Raw genomic sequence first — 19,950 nt, 5'->3', positions numbered from 1 at the left:
TTTGCTCCCACCTGCGTGTGCCACACTCACAGACCTTCACTTGTCATCCCAGCTGGGGGTCCCTGCCCATACCCTGCCTCATGACACGCTGCAGCTGCCTGGAGGTGAAACCCCCCCATCCCTACAAGAAAGCTCTCATTTTTACCCTAAAACAGAGACCAGAGCCAGGCTGAGGAGCCTGCCACCAGCCCTGTCCTCTGAGGACCTTCAGCAGGAGCAGCCACCTCCAAGTCACACCTCCAATACCCATTTTCCCCCCACACCTGAGCTGCTGCATCTCTCCCAGGGCTGTTTTTGCTCTGCAGGGCATCCACTCAGCCTCTTCCTTTAAAAAACCCACCCTGGTATTTGTTATTAACCTTTCTATTCACCCCCAAACAGCAAAAGGAGGGCTCAGCCAGGCAGCAGCATGGAAAACTGCCTGTTTTTCTCTGCCCACTCCAGTTTGGGGTGAAACAAGGCTGTTTTGGAGGCAGATGCTTTCCATGGAAGCAACCCAAAGGCTGAAGGCACCACAGAATAAATCCTGGGGGAAACAGAGGCATTAAAAGAGGAGGGAAAAGAGCATTTGAGCTCTCACACAGCTGAAGGTGAGGAGAAGCTGCAGGAGCAGCACCTGCCAGGGGTGTGGGGCCATCCCAAGTGAGGGCACCCCCATCCCACCTGCCAATAAAGGGGTTTTGACTCCTTTTTAAGCAAAAATAATGCTTAGGAACATCCTTACTCCACCTCCACTTGCAAAATGTGTTCTCCAATCACATCTTCCTCCTCCTTGAAGGGGTAAAAAAGTGTTTAACCACCAGTGAGACAGGGCACCAAGACCCAGCTGAAACACCCTCCCCTCCAGCTTTTTGTTGTTACTCAACTTCAGATGCTCTCAAAAGACAAATTGTTTGATCTGGGGCCTTCAATCAGCTCAAACCTGCTGCCCTGCCATCCTCCAGCTTTGCAAACAACACGGGTTTTTTACACACTCCCTCTGAAAACATGAGGACACCAGAGAAGAATTTGGGGTTTAGGCCAGCTCAGAGGCAGGCAGAGAGGCCCAAAGCTCCCAAAGGCTGGAGAGGACAGAAATTCTGCAGAAAACATAGAAAATATCCCAACTAAAAGGCAAATGGTCACACAACTGCCTCTGACACCTCCAGAAACAGGGTCCTGGGGCAGCCCTCGGGGAGCAGGGGGCTTGTTGGCTTCTCAGAAGGAAGAATTAAGTCTAAAAAATGCCCCCAAATGAGATGTTTTGGGCAGTGGGTGTGAGATGAACATGGGAAATGGTAAAACAAGCTCCACTGGGGCTGTTTTGCACTCAGCAGTTGGTTCTGGATGCTTCCCACCTGGGATTTAATCACTGAGGGGTTTTCTGTTTTCCCTGCCAATGGATCTGTGAGGAATGGACAAGCCCAGCTGTGCTCCTGCCTGGCACAGACCTAGGGCTGGAACAGGCTGCCCAGGCAGCTGGGGGAGTTCTCATCCCTGGAGGTATTCAATACACAGAGCTGAGGTGCTGAAGGCTGGGTTAGTGATGGGCCTGGAACTGGCAGTGTCAGGTGAGGGGTTGGACTTGATCTTAAAGGTCTTTTCCAACTGTGATGATCCTGTGAAGGAAAACTGTCCAATCCATCAAACCTGGCTCAGTTTTTGACTCCATGCCCAGGAGTGGTTTTCCCAGGAGGATCCTTTGGGCCACCAACAGGTTTGGCTGCATTTCTCAATCCTGGAAGGAGCCCAATAACCCCCAAACTTACCCCTGAGGCACATCCTGAAGAACCAACAGCCATTTGCTCACCTCAAGGATTAAAAGCACCTCCAAAAACAGAATCACAGATCTCAAGGACTGGAAGGGAGCTGCAAAGCTCATCCAGTGCAACCCCCTGCCAGGGCAGCACCACCTAGAGCAGGGCACACAGGGACTCATCCGGCTGGGTTGGAATGTCTCCAGAGGAGACTCCACAGCCCATCTGGGCAGCCCCTGCCAGTGCTCCCTCACCTCAACAGGGAACAAATTCTTCCTTGTGTTGCTTTGGAACCTCTTCTGTTCCAGCTTGTGCCTGTTGCCCCTTGTCCTGTCATTGGCCATCACTGAGCACAGCCTGGCTCCAGCCTCCTCACACCCACCCTTGATGGGTTTGTAACATGACTGAGCTCACCCCTCAGTCTCTTCTCCAAGCTGCAGAGCCCCAGCTCCCTCAGCCTTTCATCACAAGGCAGATGCTCCACTCCATCATCTCTGTGGCCCTGCACTGAGCTCTCTCCAGCAGCTCCCTGTCCTTGCAGTGATAAGCCCAGAACTGGACACAACATTCCAGATGTGGTCTCACCAGGGCAGAGCAGAACCTCTCTGACCTACTGCCCACAGCCCTTCTGACCCACCCCAGGCTGCCATTGGCCTCTTGCCCATAAGGGCACATTGCTGGCTCATCTCATCCTGCTGCCCACAGCACCCCCAGCTCCCTTTCCCCTCCCCTACTCTCTACCAGCTCATTCCCCAACCTGGCAAGAAGCTCCAGTGTGGGGCCAGGATGGCTCTGGGGATACTCAGACACAGAACTCCCCCTCCCACTCCTGCTTCACCCAGCAGTGAAGCCCCTCAGGTGGAAGGGGTTGGGTGAGTGAGGGCAGACACCAGTGATGCTCAACAGGATCTCACGTTTATTACTGAGAAGTGATTAATGGTGAAAAGAAAGGCAAGGCCCATTCCTCATTGGCTTGAACAAGAAACTGAAGGAACAGATTCACTACACATTTTACAATATTTTCTTCTCTTTTTTTTTTTTTTCCTTTTGTCCAAAATTCATTTTCCTGTAAAACAAAAGGTGGTGGTTTGGGGTTGTTTTATAAACCACTGTTCTCAGCTTTCAACAAAAGATTGAAATGACTCCAGACTGGATCCGTGTCACTGCACAGGGACAGAAAAGTGGCTGAGGACTCCACTTTGGGAGGAACAAAAAGGTCAGAGGAAAAGAAAATACAAACCCAAACAAACCATGAAGTCACCTTTGAGACACAACCCTGGTGGAGAGTTTCTCTTGGATTCTTCTTTAGGTCAAAAACTCCACGTCCCACCCCTCCCCCCTCCCCCAGCAATTTCTTTGTAGGTATTTCCACCTCTTCCAGGTGGGGAGAAACAAAACCCAAAATAGACCAAAAAGGTCTGTTTTCCATGGTTGGGACTCTGTGTTCCAAGTGCAAATGTCAGACCCAGGGGAAGGAGAAGCAGGGGGGTGGGAGGAGGGGAAGCAGCAGGGGTTGAAAATGAAGAAGGGGGAGGGGAAAAAAAGGCATATGCCACTTATGGACTTGTAAATCCAAAACAAAACCATAGTAAAAAGACAAAACCCAAAGCATTATGCTCTGAAATCACAACTGAAGCCAAAAGGGGACAGTTTTACCTCTACTCTACCTAGAAGGGATCTTTTTTTTGTCCTTTTTTCGTGTTTTTTAAGTCCTATGTCCTGTGAAGTTCCAATTCTCTCTTTTCCTTTCCTTTGTGAAACTGCAGGTTTGGAAGAGTCTTTTGGAAGTCAATGAAATTAAGAAAAAAAGAAACCCAAAAAAGTCCTAATTCTCTCCAGGATCTTTAGTTGTTGCTCTTTCTTTCTTTCTTTCTCTCTCTGAAAGACCAGCTGTGGTGGGAACTGCTGCAGTCTCTGGGGGAGGAAGGGCCTTTACTTGACACGGCCTTGGCGTTCCTGTAGGTGCAATGAGAGGAAAAAGAACAGGTTAATCAAAGGGAATTGGAGGCACTGGTTGCCCACACATCAGTGTCTCAACGTGTGGCTCTGCTGGAGGCCTGGCCTGGGGAGGAAAAGGCCCAAGGAGGAGTGTTGATGTGTGGGAGGAGGGGCTTGGACTGCTCAGGTCGCTGTGCTTCCCTGGAATGGGCTGTGGTGTCACAGCTCTGCTCCTCCTCCTCACTCAGCAGCAGTTACAAACAGATTTATTTGGGTTGGAAAAGCCCTTGAAGTTGCTGGAGTCCAAGCTCTCCCCTCACCCTGCCAAGAGACCAGCCCCCAGCTCCCTGCAGCCTCCTGTCAGGGAGTGTCAGAGAGTGCTGCTGTCTCCCCTCAGCCTCCTCTTCTCCAGGCTCAACACCCCCATTCCCTCAGCAGACTTCATCTAGACCTTTGAGTGGGTCTAGAGTGTGAACACCCCCATTGCTGTGTGTCCCTGCAGGACGAATCCTCTCTAACCCTCCTGTTTGAGCCACTTCAGTCACATCACCACAGTCCCTGGGGGCTGCTGCAATGTCACAAGCCAGGTCCTGATAATGGCAACCCCTGAGAGGGCTGATGAGAGATCACCTTATCTGGTCACACTGTGGGGAGCCAACAACAACAAAAATGCTCAAGAGCTTGCAGGAGAAACAATGACAATGGGTGCCAAGGCTTCACCTTTGTTCAGAGGCTCTTACCTTGATTAACAACCAACCTCAATACTCCTGGGCAAAGGTAAAGGTGTTATTGCCACACTACAGATGTGGAAGGAGAAGACTAAAATCAGAGGGAGGGCCTGAAGACCCAAGAGCATGGCTCCCAGCTGTGCAGGAGTCAGACTGGGCTTTATTTGGATCCCTCTGACCTGAGTGCCCTGCCTGAAGATCAGGAAGCAATCTCCACTTCCAGCTGAGAAGGTCCTGCAAGCAAAAGGCATCTCTACCCCTGGAACCTGCCCACAGAGGAACAGCAGATCAGCAGAGTCTGCTCTGTGCTACCAGTACCACTCACCACAAAAGGGCTGAGACACCCAAACACTGACCCTGTGACACACAAGTGTGAGGTTCTGCTGTTTGGATTCGCCTCCCAACACCATCACCCCCCATGCACTGGGTGCCATCCCAGCAGAGCATCCCAGTGGGATTTCCACAGGCCTGTGTCTCCAAGGCATATATCTAACATGTGAAAATGAAGAGCTGGGGCAGCCCACTGCCAGCACAAAGGATGGATGATGCACCACTTCCCTGTCACACTCATCTGCTCCACAAACAGCTCGAGTCCCAGCTGATTGACAAGCCAGACACGAGGCTTTCCTGTTGTCAGAGTCAGAGAGCTGCCAGTCACAGGGCAGAGCTACATCCCAGCTGTCTCATCTAGGCAAGGGCATAAAAATCAGGCAGTGATCTGGTTACAGTCACCTTCACCCCACCTCCCATCCACCTAACAGAGCTCACCACCCAGACAGGAGACAGGAGCTGACAGACAAGAGCCTTTAGAGGAAGGACTGGGGGCAGTCTGGGAGAACTCCCACTGGGTTCCACACAGATACAATCAGGGTCTCAGCAGGGACTGAACTGGACTTGCTGGCTCTGTAACACACTGTAACTCTGAAACAAACCCTCAGGGAAGGAGTAATATTCTCCTTGGCTCAAACCAGGGAGTCTTTCCTTTTCCCTGTCACTACAAGTTTGCCAACACTTCCCATTTGGGCACCTCAACCTCCCCACTCTGGTGCTGGGCACTTGGCTTTGGACCTGTCCATGCACACTGCAATCCTCACAAGGCAGGGAAGCAAGCTAAGCATGGATGGAAGGGATGGGAGTAATTCATCCTGAGGATGATCAAGGAATGCACTGAAATTTCAGACAAGAGCAATAATAAGCTGTTAAAGACAAAGATACATCCCCTGGATCAGAGAAATTCCTGAGCCACAAGTTGTTAAGGGCAAGGGAAACTCTGCTTGCTCTGTTCTCACTGGCATTTGCTTTGACTTTACTGTCAGCTGCACATGGAGTTTGTCACTTGGGAAAAGAGAGTGAGGAAGCTCAAGCAACATCTCTCGATGTGCTCAGCAGCCCTGCACATCCTGGAGCCCCAAGAGATCACAGAGTCACAGCATGGTGGGGGTTGGAAGGGATCCTCAGAGCTCATCCAGCCCAACCCCCCTGCAGAAGCAGCTTCACCTAGACCAGGGGGCACAGGAACATGTCCAGGTGGGGTTGGAAACCTCCAGTGAAGGAGCCTCCACACCCTCCCTGGGCAGCCTGGGCCAGGGCTCCCTCACCTCAGCACTCAGATAACTTTTTGTGTTCCAGCTTCTTTCCATCACCCCTTGTCCTGTCACTGGAGACAACAGAACAAGTGCTGCCCCAACCTCCTGACACCCACCAGTGTAACAATTAATGAGACCCCGCCTCAGTCTCCTCCAGACTAAACAGCCCCAGGGCTGCAGCCTTTCCTCCTCACACACATGTTCCATCCCCTCAGCATCTTGGTGTCCCTGCACTGGCCTCTCTCCAGCACTTCCCTGTCCCTCTTGAGCTGGGGAGCCCAGAACTGGCCACAGGACTCCAGATGAGGCCTCAGCAGCCCTATGCAGTGACACACTGCAGTTGCTCAAACAGCACCTCCATCCTGAGTAAGGCAGAAGAAATACTCCACACTCCAAGAAAAACCACATCAAACAGTGTGATGGAAGGACAACAGCAGGTCTACTTGCCTGAATTCACAAGCTCCAGTAAGAGCCAACACTCCCTGCAGCCACTTGTGTGTGGATCCCCATTAGAGCCACAGAGCAGCAATTCACCACAAGGCAGCTCCATCCTTAAACATTCTTCTTTCCCTCCTTTCAGTGCCTCAGGATCACAGCACATGAAGCAGCTGAACCCCAAACCACATCCATCATCAGGACTTCACTGTGTCTTAACAGTTGGCAGGTGATGGGATGCTCTCTGATGGGATATTCTCACAGGACCAACACCAGAGCTGGGCGAGAGGAGCCTTTCCTGTGTGTACAGCCACATGGAGGGAAGGAAAGCAAACCAGTGCTCTTTCTTTCCCCCAAGATTAGACAGAAAAGACAGTTGGACATTTACCTAAGCCTTCTAAGCTGGAAGGACATCACAAGGCACAGCTCTGTAGTTAACCACACATGAAAAAAACCCAGCTCAGCATTGTCCTTTTAATGAAAGAAACCCCCTCATTCTGCTGAAGTGGACCCAGCCATGCAGCCTGCACGGCCAAGAACAGCTCCCAAATCCCAAACCCTCCATTACTGACTGCTCAAGTGCACTGTTACATGACTCAGACAGCAATTAAAAAGCCTCACACTGGGCAGCCAGTCCCTGGAAGGAGCCACAATCAACTCTTGTGTCCCAGGCACGGCTGGGAGAAGGACAACCCTCGTTAGCAGAGACTTCCCTGGGTAAGTCTGCATGGGTGAAAGCAGGCTGGCACTGCTGGAGCTGGAGAGCAGCCAGCCTTCTGCATGGCTAAGGGATTGGTTTATTAACTCACAGTGCCATAAGACAGTGCAATTACTGCCAGGTACAAACAAGAACATCCTGGCAGATGAGAGGGCTCTAATAACTGTGGTGAAAACGACTGCACAGCACAGAACAAGAAGTTTCCTCGTTGAATACCTGTCACACAAGGCTTTATGGGAGGCAGCAAAGAAGAAAGCAACTCCTTTCAGACAAAAAACCTACTGCTGCAGGATTACATTTGCATCAAGAGCAAGTGAGGAACGCTGGGGATGGGGCTACTCTTGATGTCTTGCACAGATCCATGGCTCATGTCAATGGACTTGGCTTTTGGCAACATCTTGTGGTCCACAGCACGTCTGCAGCAGCCAGAGAATGCAGATAAGGGAGCAGCCCCTGCCCTGCTGCTCTCACTGAACAAAGGGCTGCTGAACACTTATCTTCTAAGGATAACTGCTTGTCCTGGAGAAGTAGCTGTTCCTGAAGAAACCCAAAGCACCACACCTGTATCAGCTCCTAAGCTCAGCATCAGTGGGGTACCCAGAGCACCAAGAGCAGCCACTGCTGCTGACACCTTACACACACCCTCTGGCACAGCCAAACCTCCACAGGGTTTCAACTCCAGTGCTGAAGGAGGAACAAAGTGTTGAGGTTTTAACTTAAGACAGTGATTTGAAGTCATCAGTATGTTCATAAATGGCTGCAGCTCCAGGGCTGTGCTCAGTGCTGGGCCCCTCACTCACTGCCACAGGGACACTGAGGGGCTGCAGCGTGGCCAGAGCCGGGCATAGAGCTGGGGAAGGGGCTGGAGCACAAGGGGCTGGGGAGGGGCTGAGGGAATGGGGGTGTTGAGCCTGGAGAAGAGGAGGCTGAGGGCAGACAGCAGCACTCTCTGACACTCCCTCACAGGAGGCTGCAGGGAGATAGGGGTCAGGCTCTGCTCCCAAGTGACAGGACAAGAGGAAAGGGGCTCAAGTTTACCCAGGGGAGGTTGAGGTTGGAGCTGAGGCAGAACTGTTTCCCTGAGAGGGGTGTCAGCCCCTGTGCCAGGCTGCCCAGGGAGCTGGGGCAGTGCCCAGCCCTGGAGGGATCCCAAAGCCGTGGAGCTGAGGTGCTGAGGGCCAGGGGTTAGTGCTGGGCTGGGCAGTGCTGATGGAATGGTTGGACTCAATGTCTTTCCCAACCTCAATGATCCTGTGAAGTAACACATTTAGGAGCCATCAGTTCAGGTTGTTCTGCAACTCAGAGCTGAAATCCCACAGACAAGGTGAAGATACCCTGGATTGGAAGGGGCACCAAGCTTTGCCCACATCAAAGGAGCAACAAGTGAGTTGGGAACAAGTCCACAAGAACAGGACACAAACTCTCCCTGCTCAAGGCCACACCTGTAAGAGGTGCCAGCCCTCCTCATGGTGTACAGCCACCTAACTGAGCATCTAGAGAGCTACTTAAACCAACTACAACAAGTCAACTTGAAACATGCTATTCTGTTATTGTACAGTATTATCAGACTGTTACATGCACAGATTTCCCAGCCTGCTAACAAGATATTAAGGGTGGGAGGCAAGTGCAGCAGGTTTGCTCTTCCAGCACCCAACTTCCACTTTCCTTACAGTGAAATGGCTCCTCAGCTGCACCCATTTTACAGATGAGGAAACAAAGTCCCCCCTGTCTTGCAGCAGAACACAGGGATCAGGGCACCAGCTAGATCTAAATCCTTCCCCTCCAGTTTCCTCCTATCTTTAAACAAAACCAGAACACAACCACAAAGCATGCCAGAATGCCCTAAAGGCTTTGTAAAGATGGCTTAAAGATAATTTGTAAGAACCAGGCACCATGTCAGAGTATCAAGCTACCAGAATAATCACTATGGATTCTGTAGGAGGTCCCACCTAGATCAGGTCACACAGGAACGTGTCCAGGGGGGTTTGAAGTCCTCCACAGAAGGAGCCTCCACACCCTCCCTGGGCAGCCTGGGCCAGGGCTCCCCCAGCTCAGCACCAAAGGAGTTTTTCCTTATGTTTCAATGGAACTGTTTGTGTACCAGCTTCATCCCATCACCCCTTGTCCTGTCACTGGATACACCAGAGAAAAAGTGCTGCCCCAAGCTCCTGACACCCACCAGTGAGATATTTGTAACTATTAATGAGATCCCCCCTCAGTCTCCTCTTCTCCAGACTGAACAGCCCCAGGTCCCACAGCCTTTCCTCAGAAGGAAGATGTTCCAGTCCCCTGATCATCTTGGTGTCCCTGCTCTGGCCTCTCTCCAGCAGTTCCCTGTCCCTCTGGAGCTGGGGAGCCCAGAACTGGACACAGGACTCCAGATGAGGCCTCAGCAGGGCAGAGCAGAGGGGGAGCAGAACCTCCCTCAACCTGCTGCCCACACTCTTGCTGCCCCCAGGCTGCCCCAGGCTTCTTGCCCACGAGGGCACGTTGCTGCTCATGGTCAGTTTATTATCAACCAGCACTGCCAGGTCTCTCTTTGCAGCAAGGAAATTCTGTCCTGCTGCATCAATCAACTCCCTTCCCTGTGGCCAGGATTTGGAGCAGAAAGAGCAAAGAGCTTTGGGATCATGGGATGAAAGCAACTGTGTGAGTACAAGTTGGCTCTGCCTGGATAAGCAACAGCCAGGAGTTGAATCCAGTAGTCACAAATTGGATAAGGGAAAGCCAATGCAGCACTAGGCAGGACTCTGAAGTGCTAGCCCACCCTATGCTCTCTTCTCCCCACTGAGATGGCAAATTAGGAAGAGAAAGCAGCAACACACACAAAATCCTTTGACAGGATCCATCACAAGGCATTTCTTTTTGGCAGCAAATGTGAAATAATCTGCTGGTTTCAAATAGGCTCATGTAACACCACTTAGTTTTCCCTTCAATCATATCTTCTAAGGGATCAGTGACACTTGCCACTAGTAATGCTCCTTTAAGCAGCAGACAGCATCAGCTGGGACACAAAGCAGCACATTTCGAAGAAAAAATAGCTTCAGTCTGGCAAGTGGCATCTTTTTGTGCTGAGGCTGGTATTCCTCAGCACCACCAACCCCATCCTGCACAGCCCATCCTGCCTCAGCACCCTCCCCAGCCCCTGCTGCAAACTGAGCACTCTGGTGCTGCAAAGGGCAGGACAAGGCTGCTTCTCACAGGTTATCCCTCCTGAGATCCCTGCAGCATGTGAGTTGCCAAGCACCCCAGAGCAAGGCAAGGGGAAGGAACCAAAAACCAATTCCCCAGGAGCTGATTGGGTTGATCTGCAGAAAACACAAGTTAAAATGTTTCACATGCAAGCAGGGCACTAGCCATGACCTGAGATCACATTCCTAGAAACACAAGTGTGTTCCTACAGGCTGGGTTTGGGGCTTTGAAACTCTGGTTTTTAACACAAAGATGAAACAGTCCTTCCAAGGAAGGGTTCAGGGACATGCTCTGCCACAAAAAGCAGCTGTTAGAGGTTTCAAGAAGTTTTAAACTGCTTCAGGTAGGATCACACTGGGAGTCAACTGCATCATCTCGGGTCAGGAGAACATCCAAACCTCTTAAAAAGGGATTAGCTGAGCAAAGCAAGACAACTAAAAAGAGAAGGTGTCTGAGGACAAGATGGGCAGAGGCAGGAGAAAAGGACAAGCAGGAGGATGATTTCAGTGTTTTCAATGCCAAAGTGCTCACTCCCCCTCACCAGCCAAGGGGAATAACACAAACACTAAGCAAAGCAGTTCTCAGATATCTCTTGGAGCTATTTTGGGGGATTCTGAAGAAGTGACTCTAACAATGAGAAGTATCAAAGAACATCCAAGAGTTCCTGGACTTTTAGCAAGAGCTTGTCCATCTCTCATGAATCAAACTGCAAACCAGACAAAGGTTTTGGAGTTGGAAGCTGAGGGAAACAATTGCAGCTTGCTACAAGTCCAAACCAAGCCAAACCCCAAGACATTTAAGCTTCAAGGAACAGGAATGTAGAACATACCGTCGCTATCCAAGGGCTGGTGGCAGAGACAAAGAGCTGGGAGCAATGGGATTTCCCTGACACAAAAGCAGCTTGACAGACTGCAGGCAGGGAGCTGCAGCACTGGCAGCTGCCACAGCACCACTTCAACTTTCCAGAGCGTCAGCTCTGGTTTCTGATGGGGTTTTTTTAACCCAGGTGATTACCTGGGACGTTTTCAAGGCAGACTAGCATGGCTTGAGGCTTGTTTTGCCACTCACAGTCCCAGGGTAGCCATCAGCATTCACTCCAGGGTGAAAAACAACACCCCAGTACACACTCTCCTTGAGCACAAATGACTGCTTCTCAATGAAACCATCAAAGAGCAGTTAGAGAAACCTCAACCATCTTCAAGGCTGCGTCGGTGAGCAATGGACGAGGTCAAACTGCTGCCGAAAGAAAGCCCAAGTCACTTCCTGAGGGCCGGATGTTACAGAGGCCCTGGGAGTGCAACAAAGAGTGAGTCAATGGCAAAAAGCAAACACCAACTGCATATCTGCAAGGCTCCCTCCTCGCCTGTGAATGCCAGGGACAGATGACTAAGTTCCCTTTCAAAGAACCGCTTTCCTAAGCGAGTGCTTCTGCGCGCCGACCGCCCAGCAGCTCCGCGCCTGCCCCTCCTCAGGCAGCACCTCTCCAAGAAGCTGAAGCAAAAGCAAGGGGAGGAGACTTCCAGATGCAAGCACAGAGCTGAGGAAAGATGGCTCACAGTTCTGAAGAAAAACTGCCAAGCCACGTTTTTAGCATCTTACTGACTCTTCAGCTGTTACAAACCACGTGCAAATGGGGCCAAAGGGACCCCCCCAGCTCTGCCCACTGTCCCTCCAGCCTTCCCCATGCTGCTGCTCTTCCCTCTGCTTCCATTTACCCCAAACTAACCTCAGGCAACACCTTCTCCCTTCCCTGCAGCACCCACACTGTGCCAAGGCCTGCTCCTCACCCTGCAGACTCTTGCTCCCTACAGTCAGAGCTGGAGGCCACGGGAGGTCCCACTGCCCAGGATGTTCTGCACAGCCTCACTCAAAGAGAAATCCCCATTTCTGGGCAGGCTGAGTAGCAAGAGGAAGGATTTAGTCAGGTTCTCACAAAGCCCAAGGTTCCACTTCCACACCTTGCAATGTATTCCTTCCTCCCTTACAGATCTTCCCCAAGCACTGTCAGTACCAGGGCAGTGGTTTTGGAACGTGACCACCTTCGTGTGTGGGGGTTCTGCTGTTTATCCTGACAGTGCTCCAAGGAAAAGAGACTCGAAGCTGCAGTTGCTGTCACAGGGAGCAGTTGCAACTCCCAACCCTCTCCCTTCAGCCCCTGGGTGGAAAATTCCCCACTTAACATTTCAGTTCCTTCTTGAAGGTTTTTAAAGAGATTGTCTGAAAACTTGGCAAACCACCAGGAAGCTGATTTGTAATTACCCCTTTGATCAAACGCAGCCAGACCTCCTGTTGTGGGCAAGGTCAGCCCCAGGTGACCAACACAGCTGTACCCAAAAGATCCCAGGGCCCACTGGTCACTAAATTTTGGGGGAGAATTAGCAATTAGCAATCCTCCTCGCTGATGAACTGACACTGACAGAAGGCTTTGAGCAGAGAGGTCCAGCAGTGCCGCAGCTCACGTGCCACAGTGCCGGGCAGGGCCCACAGCCCATCAGCCTCACCCACAGCCCAGAGAGGGGCGATGGAGAGGAGCAGCCACCGACTGACACTGCAGGGAGGGAGGTTTAGGTTAGAAGACAAAGCCTTCTAATGGGAAGGATAATTAAGGGTAGGAGTAGATTGCCTGGGGAGGGACAGGAACTGCTGCTCCCGAAGGTTTTACAAGCGGTGGGAAACATCCGTCCCACTGAGTCCACTTGGGGCAGGGGGTGGATTAGACGGCGCTTCAAAGACCCGGCTCTGCCTTCAGCCAAGTCCCCAAACCCCCCACTGATCCCCCACTTCAAGCTGCTCCCACCCAGGAACCCACAACAGCACAGGGACCCACGGTGGTTACAACACAGCGCTCAGGGAAGGCTGAGAGACGGAGAGGAGCCGATGGCACCACTCCCACCCCGAACACGGGCTGCCACTTGGGGTGGCAGCTTCACACAGGAGCCAAGGGGCTGACTGATGCCCAGAGTCTGGTCCTGTGCCAGTGCCAGTGCCAGGCAGCCCTCCTCCACCTCCTGCCCCGCAGCGCTCGGCTGACACACACAAACAACGACGGTACCTTTTTAACATTTTCCTCCTCCTCTTGGCGTTTCTCATAGTGTGAGAAGTCATCAAAGATGGAGGTGGTGTGCTTGTAGGTGGCAATGATTTTCAACACCTGCTTAGCCTTCTCCAGAGGCACCTCCTGAGTGTCCCTGGAGTTGGTCACTGGTTTGTTCTCGTTGTTCTCCAGGCGGATGTGCCGCAGCTGGCTGTTGGGAACGTCCTTCACAAAAATCCACCTGACATCAAAACGTCCCTTCCACTTGTCCTGGGACCACACCCCCGCACACGTGTTATAGTCCACAGCAGATTTCATCTCTGCTACTCCGCAGAAGTGGCCGCTACCGTTGACACTGAACAGTAAGTACACGGGGCCCTTCCCGTTCATGGAGCGATAGGCTGCGTCCAGTCTCTTGTTGCCGTGCTCTGTACTGCACCAGATGTTGTACTTAATGGACCGGTGGATATCGTCCTCCGAGTAACTCTTAATGATGAAAACCCGCCCGTGTTTGGGGTTCCAGTCAAAATCCTTGGGGTTGTAGTTGTTGATGGATCTCAACTTCTCCAAGACAGGGTGAGGTTCGGAAGGGGCCGAGGCGGCGGCGGCCTGAGCCTGGCTCACCCCGCTGCCATCCGCCCCGTTCTGCCCGAAGCCGTTGCCGCGGTTGCGGGGAGCGACCCAGCGCGTGGGCTGCGGCGGCGGCTGCGGGGCCGGCAGCGGGACGGGCTGCGGGGCCGGGGGCGGCGGCAGCGCCTGCTGCCCGCCGGGAGCCTGCGCCACCGGGGGGCTGCTGTTCATCTGCTGCCCCACGGGCTGGGGGGACGCCTGGGCCGGCTGCTGCCCCACGTTCTGAACCAAAGCCTGCGGCGGGGCTTTGGCCGCCGGCCCTTTGTTGTCCCAGGTTCCGATATCCATGTTGTGTTTGATGGGGGGCGGAGGAAGGCTGGAGCCGGCGATGCCGTTCTTGGTCTTGAGCTTGGGCTGCTGCTTGGCGGGTTTGCTGGCGATGTCAGCCCAGGACGTCGGCTTGGGAGGGGCGATGGTGGCAGGGGGCAAACTGTTGGACGCCACGATGTTGCCGGCGATGGAGCCGCTCCCCACGGCGGAACCCACCACTTTGGGAACGCCGCCGGCCACGTCCGTGCCGCCCAGCTTCAGAGCCGCCATTCCTTGGTCGATGGTGTTCATGCCGGGAGCCTTGTTGAGCGTCTCGCTGGCGAAGGCCGACTGCCCGTCGATCATGGCTCCTCCCAGCGAGCTGGGGGCATAGGCGTAGTTACTGCTGTAGCCCGAGCTTTGGGTGGATTGTCCCTGAGAACTGTTATTCCCCCAAGCTGAAAAGTCAATCCCGCTTGGGAAGAAGTTAAAGCCGTGCTGCCCGAGAAACGGAGTGCTGCCCAGAGCCCCCGGCTGCCCAAACATGGCATCTGGCAGGAAGTGAGGCTCCCCGTTGCTCAGCTGTCCGTACGAGGTCAGGTAGGGCATGGGGGGATCGCCCCCTGTCGACCAGGCGGCTTCGCCTAAGGAGTAGGAGAATCCGATGGAAGGGCTGTAGTAGCTGGGCAGGTAGGAATCAGACATTGCAGTGTATGCATTGTTCTGTAAAACAAAACCAAGAAGGAAACCCCACAAAGGATAAAAGCACTGAAGAGTTACAATGAGTCCAACAAGCTTTAATGGGATCGGTAATAAAAACCATTTGGAGACTTCCCGTGTGCCTCACCCCCTCCCTACCTCCTCCCTACCTCCTCCCTACCTCGGGGCTGGGCAGATAAACAGGCCCAGCCTTGAAACACCTCCTTTGTTAGAAGTGCTCTCAAAAGAAAAGAAACCACGTTTCACTGCCAGAAAGATTAAACACAAAGGTCTGAGTAAACTTCCCATGGCGAGACAGGACCTGGACACACACGGGGCTCCTGCTCAGGCTGTGGTAGCAGTACCTTACCTAGCATCCAAAGGTTATCTTCTGCTACCAAAAAGGGCTTTTCTTGCCCTGGAACATATGTACCAGCCCCGATTCTGGTGTCTGAGGGAAGCTTTGGGGGAAAGGACACAGAGATAAAGGGAATAGGGAGGGAAAAGGGCCAGTGGAAGCACACTGAAAAAAATCATCACTGTCCTAAATTGCCTTCCTTAAACTAACTAACCATGACAACAGCTGTAAAGTTTCAGAGCTCCTAACAGTCCCAAAAACAAGCAGGGATGTAAAGCCTCCTTGTCCTGAAGACACAAAGCGCTGCAGGCACACACTGAGAAACACCTGCAAGTGGGGAGGAATCAATAGAGTTTCCATAGGAGCCGTTTGCAGCGTGGCGACAGCAGCAGCCACTGCTCCACGCCTTGGTCTCCCTTTTAACATCCAAACAGCCTTTAGGTTACGAAAACAAATGCCTCATTTTACAATTAGGGAGCTCTGAGCCATCCCCACGATTTGCTTACACGAAAACCATCTGTCATTTCCCAGCCAGCGCCACGGCCCCTCCGGGAGCGGCGGAAGCCACAGCCTAATGGCCATTATCACCCCGTCATTTGAAGCTGTGTGCAGCCAGTCCCATGCTCCCAGGCTGGCCCAGAGCAGAGGGGACCAAAAGGCAGCTTCAGTTCCTGTTTGAAAGCTTGGCTTGCAGCAGACTCTACTCCCTTTTTTTTCTGTTGAATCATGTTTTCACGTGCCAAGCGCAGCTCCCGCGGGACTCGGTGCCATACTGAAATCTATGGAGATTTCAAGCTCTCAAGATGGCTCTGGCAGCCTTCAGAAATAGCAGGTTTGCCTCTCCACCTCTCCAGAGCTGAAGGAAAGCAACAAGTCTGGGGCTAAAGCAGCCCCAGCTTCACCAAAACAAACAAACAGGGGTTACTAAACAGTGTGTCTTCAGAGACAAGGAAATGTTGTGTGGAAAAGCTTTCTGTGGTACTTCACACCCTGAGCTGTCAGGCATCAACCCCCTGGAAGCTGAACCTCCTTCCAACCCCTACCATTCTATGATTCTATGAAGTGTTACAGATGCTCTCTCCAGCCTTTCCCTTTCCCAAAAAGCAGATTCACAACACAGCTCTTATGCAGGGCGCAGTTTTATGCATTGAGGAACTCTGTCCTGCTAAACCCAACCCAACCAACCATCTTTAGGTCTCAAGCTGTCCAAAAGCACAAACGCTGACACTGATTTGTCAGGCAAATGAAGAAACTAAAACAAAACAGTCTCTTCAAATGAGAATCCCCTCAATTACAGGAGTAACAACATCTCCTCCTGGAACTTCAGTGGCACAGAAACATGCCAACCTGTACCCAAAACCTGAGCCATGTGCTCTCTCCACAGGCTTCTCCCTCGAGGAATTCACATCAGATTAAAAACCTCTCCCCTTGGCACCTTCAGCTATTGATGAAGTGTTTGAACGTGGTCTGTACCGAGCTACCACCTGCAGGGCACTCACCAGCTACACCCAGGTAGCCAGGAGAGAGAGCACAGGAGCCCAGCACCAGCTGAGATTTGCCAGGGGGTGGCTGCTGCTCACTCCCTGCACATTTAGAATCACCACACTCTGCTGCCCTGACACACCAACTGCCCAGCATGCAAATAAAACTTCACCAGCTTCTCGTTCTCTCCAGTGACTAAGACTTCTCTGCAGTCATTTCCTCAAACTTACCACCCCTCTTAACCTCAGACCAGACCCAGGGTTTAAGCTTACTCACTGTTGCTGGTGAGCTTCTGGTTTTTAAGCTGTTGAAGAACCGCTTACTGCGTATCTGAGCTTTGAAATACCCAGTGACCTGCTTCCCAAGGCTGACAACACAGTCTGAAATGGCAGCTCCTCAACCAAGGCTCTCGAAATATTACAAGCTAGTCACCTGGTACTTGTGTAGAGAGCTCAGAAAGTGGTTTTAGACACCACTCGTGCCCCTCTGCAGCAGTGGGCTGCGTTCAATTCTATTTTCAGAGCTGAACCTCTAACTTCCCTTTCCCATCTCCAGAACTGAGCTGCACACCTTTGTCTTTCTGAGCACAACCCATCTCTCCCGAGCAAAGCCCAGGGGCTTTGTTTTCTATCATAACAACTGTCAAAACACAGATGAGAGCTGACAGGCAACACCCAGTCACCCTAAAGCTCCACTCCAAGCTCAGCCAGCGGTTTTCCCCTCAGCTCCTACCGGATTTCCAGAGCCACAGCTCTGCTCCAGCTCCTGGGGCACGCTCCCATCACTTCTTTATTCTTTTAAAACACCTTTTACACATGCAAAAAGAAACTATCCAACAACATGCTCCAAAGTGCTGCAGCAAATGTGCAAAATCAGGTGAAATATCCCAGTGAAATAACACAACAACCTTCACTCTCTTTAGGAGACTTCAAAGAGGTTCAACTTGCATGAAGTATGTCCACAGGCAGAAGGCAGCTGGGAATCAGAGATGTTACCTTCTGGGATGGAAAACCCCCCCGCATTATGTGATAGCAACTAAGAAAGCAGCTCATTTTATGCAAGACTTGAGAAAGTAACCACACTCTCTTGCCCTGTGCAGGTGGAACTTAGGCTTGTGACTTTCCAGGAGCTGAATGCAGCAAGTTATCTTCACAGAGAGGTTGAATCCTGAAGATATCAACAGCTGACAGGCCCTTAAAGAATATCCAGCCTCGTTATCTTTACCATGAGTAGGAAAAACCTTGTGGAAAACATAACTGAGGAACCTGTGCTGGTGTTCCAACAAAACACACACCACCATGTGAAAAAAGCAACACACTGAGGAGCAGAAATGCTTTAAAAAGTAGAGAAAGGGGGAGAAAAGAACAACTTACTCCTCCTAATTGCAACTGGAGAGGCAAAAGAAGCCCAGAGAGTGAACTAACTGCTCCAGTGCTACTACAGATGTTTATCTACAATGCTCACTTGTACCATCTCATCAGCTGAACTCCATCTGTTGTGTGTCACTCTCCTACAGCTCATCAAGAAAAACAAACAACCCCCCAGCAAACAGCCAACCTGCACCAGAGAGTTAAGAGGAAAACTATCAGGAAGTCTGGACTTTCAGGAACTGATCACAAACTCTCCAGCCCAACTCCCAATCCAAGCTCCCAAACAGCCTTTGTCACACGTGTAGGAGTGGGGGTTTTTTGGTGAAAAATAGAGGAAACCCCATGACATACATTTGCAGTTTCCGTGGTGGAGAGATAAGGAGGTTGATAGAAGCCTCCAAAAGCCTTCAGAGCATAACTGTGTGAGGCAACTTCACAATGCAACAGGGTGCATCTCCTCAAGCACAGCATGAGGAGGCAGAAACCAGTGAGGAAACAAGGTTGTAACAGTAAAACTGAAAGAGCAGAAATGGCAACGTCAAGACGGTTATGCTGAAAAACCCCCTCGGGCTGAGCAGCGAGAGTAGGAAGCCCTTACACCCTCACAGAGCTCCTACAACCCTTCTACACCACCCACCCCAACCTAACCTGACTGCATTCAGAGTTTTCTGCATGGGTAAATGAAGCCATGAAGCTGGCAAACCTCACAGTGAACCGGGGGGAGATGGGGAAGTGCAAGGACGGCAGAAGGGGAAGGCAGCAGGCTCTGGTGCTCCCTGTCCCTCTGCAGGTACTCACCGGCCGGGCCTGGGGACTCAGGTAAGGCTCAAAGTCATCATCATTCAACCCATCCTTCTGATGCACGGATCCATTTTGCACTGAGGAGGAGACGGAGAGCCTTAGAAAGAGCTCTGCCGAGAAACTCCGACATCCGCCGACTTTAAAGTACCCAAAACCAAACCTTATGACACAACGAACCCCCACGAGTTACAGCACACGCTGCTCGGCCCAGTCGCGAGGGGAAAGGCGCTTCCCGGCCGCGCCAACACTCCCTAACCGCAAACTTTCCCCGGCCGCGGGGCTGCGCAGCGCGGGGCTCGTTTCTCTCTCTCAGCCTCTCCAGGCGCAGACACCCCAGATCTCGCAGGAGACGCTCCGGGTCCCTCCCCGCCCCGGCTCCCCAGCCCTCCCTCGCCGCCGGGCTCGCCCTCACCTTTGTTGCCTTGGCCCTTGGGTCTCTGGAATAGAAAGAGAGAGGGAGAGCGGTGAGTCAGTGGGACGGCGCGGGGAGCGCGGCCCGGCCCGGCGGGGGGAGGCCCGGCCGCGCCGCAGCACAATGGAGGCGAAGGAGCGGAGCGGGGCGGGGATGGGAAGGGAGGAAAGGCCGAGGCCGCCGCCCGGCCCGGCCCGCGCCCCCGCCGCCAGGCCCCAAGCCGCGGCCTCGCTTAGCGGGGGCCGGAGCCCGGCGGCGAGGGGAGGCCGGAGGGTGCCGGCGGGGCTCGTACCTGCTCCAGGAGGCTGCTGGCCGACATGGCTCCGCGGCGGGGCTGCGCGGCGGGGCGGGGCGGGGCGGGGGGCGGGCGGGCGGCGGCTTTGTCCGGGCGCGCGGGCGCGGCTGCTCCGGCGGGCTCGGGGCGGGGGGGCGGCGGGGCGGCGGGGGCCCGCCCGGCTGCGGCGGCGCTGGGGCCGCGGCGGGGCCGCTGCTCGCGGCTCGGCCTCTGAGGGAGCGGGGCCGCGGCCGCACGCGCTCGCGCTCCCCCGGGCGTCACGCGGCCCCCGCGCGCGCGCCCAGGCA

General features: G+C 53.1%; 1 protein-coding gene across 2 annotated transcripts; it reads right to left on the bottom strand.

Moving 5' to 3' along the window:
• Window positions 1–2,629: 2,629 nt before the first annotated feature.
• Window positions 2,630–19,725, bottom strand: YTHDF2 (YTH N6-methyladenosine RNA binding protein F2). Of its 2 annotated transcripts, XM_062014548.1 has the most exons (5): window positions 19,661–19,725; window positions 19,369–19,393; window positions 18,954–19,033; window positions 13,386–14,969; window positions 2,630–3,692 (listed from the first exon to the last, which is right to left on the bottom strand). In XM_062014548.1, the coding sequence occupies exons 1-5, from the start codon at window positions 19,685–19,687 to the stop codon at window positions 3,669–3,671; spliced, it is 1,740 nt and encodes a 579-aa protein (XP_061870532.1). In that variant the 5' UTR covers window positions 19,688–19,725; the 3' UTR covers window positions 2,630–3,668. The 2 variants fall into 2 exon arrangements, with proteins under 2 accessions (XP_061870532.1, XP_061870533.1); XM_062014549.1 differs by lacking the exons at window positions 18,954–19,033; window positions 19,661–19,725.
• Window positions 19,726–19,950: the final 225 nt, after the last annotated feature.

Source organism: Colius striatus, chromosome 24 (assembly GCF_028858725.1).
Source record: "Colius striatus isolate bColStr4 chromosome 24, bColStr4.1.hap1, whole genome shotgun sequence".
Taxonomy (NCBI): domain Eukaryota; kingdom Metazoa; phylum Chordata; class Aves; order Coliiformes; family Coliidae; genus Colius; species Colius striatus.
Note: the sequence above shows the minus strand (reverse complement) of the source record. Positions and strands in the feature narration are given on the sequence as shown.

Coding starts and splice junctions, on each gene's coding strand:
- YTHDF2 (XM_062014548.1), bottom strand. CDS start 19,687: ATGTCGGCCAGCAGCCTCCTGGAGCAG. Junction 19,034..19,368: donor CAAGGGCCAAGGCAACAAAG/GTGAGGGCGAGC, acceptor TCTCCTCCTCAG/TGCAAAATGGATCCGTGCAT. Junction 14,970..18,953: donor TGAGTCCCCAGGCCCGGCCG/GTGAGTACCTGC, acceptor TTTGTTTTACAG/AACAATGCATACACTGCAAT.